Source organism: Chiloscyllium punctatum, chromosome 8, assembly GCF_047496795.1.
Source record: "Chiloscyllium punctatum isolate Juve2018m chromosome 8, sChiPun1.3, whole genome shotgun sequence".
Taxonomy (NCBI): domain Eukaryota; kingdom Metazoa; phylum Chordata; class Chondrichthyes; order Orectolobiformes; family Hemiscylliidae; genus Chiloscyllium; species Chiloscyllium punctatum.
This window is the reverse complement of record NC_092746.1, coordinates 29,332,027-29,340,174: the sequence shown is the minus strand read 5'-3', so window position 1 is coordinate 29,340,174 and position 8,148 is coordinate 29,332,027. Positions and strand designations below refer to the sequence as shown.

The window sequence follows — 8,148 nt, the reverse complement described above, 5'->3', positions numbered from 1 at the left end:
CAACCCTCTCAAGTTTCCTCATGGTATCACAAGTGAGCATTTTCAATTTCTGGTTTATCAAAGTTCTGTGGATAACTTATGTAATGCAAAGTTAATGAAGTGATTAAAATTAAAAATTTGTTTACTGCTGAAAAGTAGAATTAGTTTATAAAAATGCCTTTGAAAAAGGGAGAGATATGGATTGTATGCATATATACACACACAACTCAGACATAAATATGTAGAGAGCTACATACTCCAGTTAAACTAGGTTAATATCCATACTCTACATGTACTAAAATTACCTTAAATTCAAAACTGCTTACACTATAACAAACCTCTCTCCTTAAAAATACAACTTCATCAAATGTGGCAGAAATACCTAACAAAATAACAAGCTTTCAGTCATCATAAGCAGGACAGGTCAAAATAGAAATAAGTTCCTTCAAATGGGAATATGATAGGTTATTCATCATTATAAAATAATTAATTTCTTAAAAGATGGGGTTTAGATCAAAAGAAATGAGAATGCACATTGAGAGAAAGGATTCAAAAGTAATGCACCATTCCTATCATTGATGTTTAACACTTTAGTTTTTGCATGCACATTGATAAAAGAGTCAACCTCACAATTTATACTGTGTAAAAATACAGTTTCGCATTTGACAAACAAATTATACAAAAAAAATAGAAACTTTTCTTTAATGTCCATTTTGTAAAGTTACATATCAGTTGAGAGATGAACATTAAAAACCAGGTGTACAAAGTCAAAAATCACACCACCAGGTTATAGTCCAACAGGTTTATTTGGAAGCACTAGCTTTCGGAACGCTGCTCCTTCATCAGGTGAGTTGTCAAGCACCTAATGAAGGAGCAGCACTCCAAAAGCTAGTGCTTCCAAATAAACCTGTTGGACTATAACCTGGTGTTGTGTGATTTTTAAACTTTGTACACCCCAGATCAACAATGGCACCTCCAAATCATAAAACCAGGTCAGTAATGATGCTTCTGGTGTTGTGTGATGGAAGCTTGAAAGTCTCAATCAGGCACAAGTGCAAGTCTGTCATCCTGAAGGCTACAAGCAGAGAATCGATTGGATTCTTCTAAATTCCTACCTGTGACACCAGCTGGACTACTTCCAATAAAAACACCACTAACATGCTCAAAGGATTTACTGAAATGGGTTGTAGCAGTGCTAGCCAGATGATTGTGGCTTCCTGGCTTAGGCAGAGATTGACTACTAGTCAGAGTCAGTCTTTTCATGGCCAAGAGTTCTAGATTCTCACTGACAGCTCTTCGAGATTGCTTACGAGCAGAATGTTCCCGACAAGTCTCATCCACCATTTCTTTATCTCTATAAGGTTTGCTGCTTGATGATTTTAATTGACTCTTCCCAGCAGATGTCTTATTGCTTGTGTTAGAAGCCTTGGAACAAAATCCTTCATCGACTTCAGAGATGTCCATAAGATCCTCCTGGGCTTGTAAATCAGTTAGTTCTGGAAAAAGAAGAAAAATAATGAAAAAGAAAATCCTAATTCATGGATCAACCTTCACCCATCTCAATTCTCCATCCTGGCAATTATAGTTCAAATTTTTAACCGGTAACTGGTTACAAATTTCCTCATCGTATTTTTTAAAGTTATCAATATATACATGCCATTTATACAATATTTTTTCTTTTAAAATCACTTGTTTCCCAAGAGACAACTTGAAAATGTGAAAGATTAAATGTAACTGTTGGAGGTACATAAAGATCAATAGTCAACTTACAAAGTGAACACTTATACTTTTATGCTTATTACCTCATTTTCTCAATTTTACCCTCACTTGCTTAGTGAGTACAGGACAAGCGCTGGTTGAAAATCCATTTTACACTGCATCTGGACATCAACTATGAAAAATGATTGCTGAAAATGAATAACATCCGCTAAAGGAGGTTAGCTTAAACCCATGGCCATTAACTAATTTATATGAACTGGTGCACAAGACAATATGACACAGGTTACAAGGGAGAAGACAGTCTCTCAATTTTCCTTATTAGCTTCCCTATTCTCCAGAAAAGGAGATTGAGCAGGCAAACTATTCCCTCCTGGGTATTGGAAACAAAGTTTTGAATATCAGTAATTCTAGAGGATATTGTTACTGCTTGCTCATTCTCACAGGCGAAGCCACTAAAAGGCTGGCTTGTCAGCATACTACAGTGATAGCATAGACGAGATACAAATCTGGCGTTGCCCACAGTAAAATTTTTTTAAAAATCACAAGAATACATCAACTAACATTAGATTTGTACCAAAACATCCTGTCTCTTCAAATCAGATGAACTTCAGTAAAAAATTAAATTGCAAAAAAAGTTAACCTTGTACACAAAAGCATTCATTAACATTACATGCAACACCTAGACAGTAGTTTTTTTTAGCTGGATTAGCACATCATAGCACTGTGAGCCAGCTAAACTGGCATCTGAGTAACTGAAAAGCAGCCTCAGTTGTGTATGGACAATTTGCTCTCCAACTCAAGATTAATGGCAATCACCTCATTGCAGGCTGCATTAAAAACTGCTAAAATCAAACTTTAAAAAGGTAATTCCACACAATTGCTTTTCATATCTCATTTCTAACAAATGAATGAATCAATTCTGAAGCAATCTCCTCTGAAATTTATCTTAAATCACACATGCCTGGGAAGCAGGAAGGCAGGGAGTGGTACTGCATGTTAATATTTTTCTCCGTACGGTCTCACTTCCTTTAGCACAGAGAAAAGGTTTAGACAAGTACACAAATCCATGATGAGCTGAAACAGGCAGGATGGTAGCCTCCTCATCTTGCAGGCTCAAAAGGGGCTTTTGTGAGCACTGCTATTCTAGACTCTAGTAAAACAGAACTACATCAGGGATTCCTTTCAAATAAGCTCACTGGCATCTCAACTCTGAGCTGGCCAGCCAAGGGACAGGAAAAAATGTTCCCTTGTAACAGAGAATGCAAAAAGAGGAAATAAGACAACCATTAAAGCATGCAGTGCATGACTGTTCTGGTTTATGTTAAAAATTTAATTTATAGCAAAAACAAACTTTTCAGCAGCATACGCAAGTGCTAAAGAATTACTGTTTTGCTAAATAAAGCAGAATTGTAGGGAAGCACTGAGTGCAGAAAACTTTAAAGCACATTTAAAAATGTTCAGTAGTAGCATATGGAAGACAAAATGTATTTGCATTTGAAATGACAAACAACGTTCAATTTTACTTTGCCTTCCCAAATTAGTTTTTACTGCCACACAACCAGGATCAATACCTTTACCCAGAAGAAAACAAAAAAAAAGAATAGGTTTGCAATGCAATCATCTAAATTGAACGATGATATAATGAACCTCAGTGACCAGATGAAAATTTAGGGGAAACGTTTTTTTAAAAATTATGGAACTGGAGATCATGAGAATCATTACCTTGGCACTCCTTTTTCTACTAAGAGTGTACTATAACTTCTTAATAGAGACAGAACAATGTGGCATGTTGCCAAAGGTAAGATTTTAGCCAACAAAGCAAAATTGGCAGGAACTATCAGGCCAGCTTGGCTTAATTGACAGTACTACCTTATCTTCAAGTTCAGATGTGTTGTGGTTTAAATCAATTCAAGAGTTGATATTTCACCACTACAGTAGCATGGATAGAAACGGAGTTTACATATAAAGGCAAATTTGATGACTACTCAACTCCAAAAGACTGATCAATATTATTTATAATTTTTAATTCAATGACTTTCTCAAAAATATACACAAATGACTGAGGAGCTTAACTAAATATTTTTAAACTATGGGCATCCAATAGAATCATATGGTACACAAGAGGCCCTTCAGCCTATCAGGTCTGTACTACCACAAGTATTCAATCTACACTAGTTCCACTTTTCAGCTCTTGGCCATAGCCATAAATGTTATGAAACTAAGTTCGCAACCATGTACTTTTAAAATGTTGAGGTTACCCACCTTAACTATTCACCCAGGCATGCATTTTAGATTCCTACCACATTTTTGGTGAAAAAACAATTCAATGCCCTCAATCTCCTGCCTTTCACATTAAAGTGTGCCCCTTGCTATTGGCCCTTCAACTAAGGAGTACAGCTGCTTTCTATTCATCCTGTCAATACCCCTCAATTTTATATATTTCTATCAGATCCCACCTTACCCCCCCCACCCCCCCAACCTTCTCTGCTCCTGACTTATCCAGCATGCCTTCATAACAAATGCTAGATCCTGGTGAATCTTCTCTGCTCCCTTCCATTTCAAACATATCCTTCTTATAGTGTAGTGACCAGAACTGCACACAATACTCCAGTTGTGGCCTAACCAAAGTTAGCTCCAAGTTAACTCCAACATAACCTCCCTGCTCTTATATTCTATGTCACTACTGATAAAGGCAAGTGCCCTGCCACCTTTAGGGATCTGTGGACAAACATGCCAAGGCCCATCTGTTCCTATGAGCTTTCTAGTCTTCTGCCATTCAGAGTACTCCCGTATCTTGTCACTTTTTCCAAAGTGCAAGACTTCACATTGCAAAGTTAAATTCCCTCCACCCATTTGATCAGTTTATATCCTCCTATAAATTCACACTGTCATCCACCCAGTCATTTGATTTCTACATTTCCAAATGTCAAATATAATCTAGAATACAGTGAACTAAAAACATATAGTTGATAACAGAAGGAAAGACATTATAATTGAAGCGGTTTCTCTGGAATCCTAGAGAGACATGATGCTGTATGTGAAAGTAATGTATATTGGTCACTCCACTTCAGAATTCTGTGAACACTTCAACGAACAATTCTGTTCAATTATTTAAGTTAATGTTTGCATTACCATGGTCATAAATGTATTTTAAACATACATTTTATGAAAGGAGATATAAAGCTAAATTGTCTAGATATTTATTGCGCACATTTAGCTGGTGAGAACTACATTAGTTGTTACAAAACACCCCATTCAGAAGACTGCATTACTTTTCTGTGCAGAGTTAGTAGTTATTTCCAGTTTTAGAATGCATGTGGATATTATTTCTAGTCTATTGGCACAGACATTGATTTGTGAGTAATTCTATTCAAGAACTGTCAATATATTAATGAGGGTCAGTTACTCGCTCAACATCCTTTAAACAGCTATTGTAATAATTAAAAATGAACATTTGCAGAATTGCTGTTAAGCAAAGTTTCTGTTGGACAAGTTCTCAGTGCAATGTTTAGATGCATGCAATCTTTGTTAATTGTTAGAACGGTGGATCATGCGTAGTTGGCATATTACTAAATATATATTTTACATTTAGCATCAATTCGATTTAAAATTTTTCCTTTTTGGATCTCCAGAATATAGTAATATGCAGTTTTTGACTCCAACTCGCAGATACCTTTGGCTGCTAGCATAGAGCACTCAGCTAGTACTAGACTCTGCTAGAGGCATGTATTCCATCCTCCATCTTTTTCCTCAGAGATTTCTGTCTCTTGACTTCTTTGCCATCTGTTTTAGGATCTGAAGCTGGTTCTTGTATACCCTGATAATGCTGAACATCATTCTCTGTTTGTATTTTGCTTCTTTCCCCATTATCATGTTTATCTTCTTGCACATTTGTCACGTTAGAGTCTGATAAAGGAAGCTTGTGAGTTTCGACTGAGTCAGTATGGTTGGAAGATACATCTAGGATTGAAAATGACAAAAGTGTATAATGGCTGAACCACAAAAAAATGTAGATAAAAATACAAGACAAACAATTTTGGTGTTAGAGATCTCAGACTTATGAACATACATTATTTCTAAAAGCGAATGTCAGGGAAGTTGTACCTTCATATAGAGTAAGTTTACACTCATCTCTTTCCTCCTACCGAGTACAGCCAATAGCATTTTATATAGTCACAATGAGAAGTTGAAAGTTTTGATTACTTTGTAATACTTTGTTAAATAGTTGTAATGTTTACTGTTGTTAAATAACAAATAAAAAGTTAAAGACAAAAGTAACATGTTACATGTGTTACAACCTGGCTGTACAGGAAATCGCCCTTCAGAACTAAGAGGAGGAGGAGGAATTTCTTCAACCAGAGAGCGTTTAATGTTACAGCCTGGCCATAGCGGTCTAGAACAACCAAGATTTCCATCCTCAATTGAAGACATGAAGCAGAAATGATAAAAGTCATATTCCAATTTTCACATATTTTGTGAAAGCATATTTTCTTGATTTCTAAATTTGACATTTTAAGTTATAGCTGCTTGAACAGCTATAACCACTACTTGATTAGGCTAACTGTTTACTGCAATGAATATTAACGATTAGTCTTCAAAAATACTTAAATAGCCTTTAACTCACTTTAGGTCATCTTGGGGTAATGAAAGGCACACAATGTAAAAATGTAAGCATTGGTCTATTATTGAAACAAAAACAAGTATCTGTACCATTGAACTCACTAACATCATGAAGTTACATATTTTTAGGTACACAGGAATGATTTTAAAACAAAATCAATCTGTTCAGACATGTTTGACACACCTGTGGAGCAGATCTTCAGGCTGAAAAGGTTGGAATGCTATTATTGTGCTCAAAGAATCCCTACAATGACTTTTTTACCCTGTGAAAGGTCCACACTAAGTTGAAGCTCCTCATTCGTCAGTTTAATGATCGTACTTACCTGAGATGCAAGTTTTTTAAAAAAGATTTTGATTTAAAAATTCTTTTGAATATTACAAATCCAAAACCAAAGAATTCAAACCAATATTAAAAAACAAACCCGCTAATTACATAAATAAAAACTAAGCTAAATAACAGAAATCTTAATAATGATAACAACCGTAACACAGCTGAGCAAAACAAAGATTAGCCCTCGATCATCACAATTTAAGCTTATACAGATTAATATGTTCTTAGTTCCTCCTCTCTGGATACCAAATCCATTACATAGAATTACCAAGGCTATATAAAAGTTCTTATTAGTATAACAGACAAATCTGTACCCAGGTAGTCCAAAAAGGGCCGCCACGTCTTATCGAAATTCTCAGTTTTTATGGTGCACCATAATTGTAAAAGTCCAGGGGGATGTGCTCAATGACGAGCTTATGCCAGCCCCGGGGATTTTCTGACACCCACCCTAATAGAATGTTCTTTCTGGCACAAAAAGGGAGGATACTGAAAAGCCTTTTGTGTGCATTGAATGAAAGAGAATTAACAAAGCCAAGAGGAGGAGATATTGGATCCATCTCCACCTCTGTTCCCAAGGCCTTCTCTATTTCGCCTACCACTGTGTTCCAGTGTGCCCATAGTCTGTGGCAGGACCAAGGACAAAGACAATGAGTAAGTGTGCCCATGCTTGCTTTACATTTAGGACACATTGGAAATGCTCCTGCTTTAAGTTTATCGAGGCAGTCTGGAGCCAGATGGACTCTGTGGAGAATCTTTAATTGCATGGCGTGGGTCCTGTTGCAAATGGAGATCCTTCTTGCATTTTCCCCAAATATCCTCCCACATTTCAGAAGAGATCTTAATGTCCAACTCCCTCTCCCATACCTTACAGAGCCACTCAGTCTCAGAGGGGCCATCTCCCAACATATGATAAGCATTGCTAACAGATAATGTACCGTCAGCAAACAACACCCCTCCCCTTGGACCTGTAAGAATCAGTTAGAAGTTGCAGTCTCTTCTTGTAGGAGGTTTCTAATTTGAAAGAAACGAAAGACATCCCTACTGGGCAATTCATATTTCCGAGCCAGCTGGTCAGAGGACATCAATATGTCCCCTTCGAATAAGGTCACCCAGGCAAGACACGCCCCCTAGCTGCCCATAGTTTAAACCCAGAGGCCATCATCCCTGGCTAAAAGCCCGGCATGCCAACTATGGGTGTCAAAAATGATGTTTTGGCAATGCAGAGGAGCCTCAAATTATTTGAATACCAATTATCCAAAAATCGGATTATCTGAAGGAGATCTCAAGGTCGCGATAGAAACATTACATCAAAGATGTGTTTCCAACACTGATTGTGTCTTTTGTTTAGTGAGTTAACAGGCACTGTCTCTAAATGACTGACTGCCCACCCTCCCTCTCTCCCCACATTTTCCCTGGAGTTCTACAGAGGGGGTACCCTAAACCCCTCCTTCCCCAGATAATCTCTCCAACATTGTACTGTACAGGGCAAAGATGGAACC

At 37.0% G+C, this 8,148-nt stretch overlaps 1 protein-coding gene across 3 annotated transcripts in view; it reads right to left on the bottom strand.

The window, feature by feature from the left end:
- Window positions 1-854: 854 nt before the first annotated feature.
- Window positions 855-8,148, bottom strand: part of hycc1 (hyccin PI4KA lipid kinase complex subunit 1) — a 71,647-nt gene continuing 64,353 nt past the window's right edge. The window contains exons 12-13 of one of the 3 annotated variants that reach the window (XM_072575313.1): window positions 5,372-5,658; window positions 1,319-1,475 (exon numbers count right to left, since the gene is read on the bottom strand). In XM_072575313.1, coding sequence (XP_072431414.1) covers window positions 5,405-5,658 — 254 coding nt within the window. In that variant the 3' untranslated portion in view covers window positions 1,319-1,475; window positions 5,372-5,404. Of the gene's footprint in view, window positions 1,476-5,371; window positions 5,659-8,148 lie in introns of all 3 variants that reach the window. The other 2 variants (XM_072575314.1, XM_072575312.1) reach the window with 2 other exon arrangements.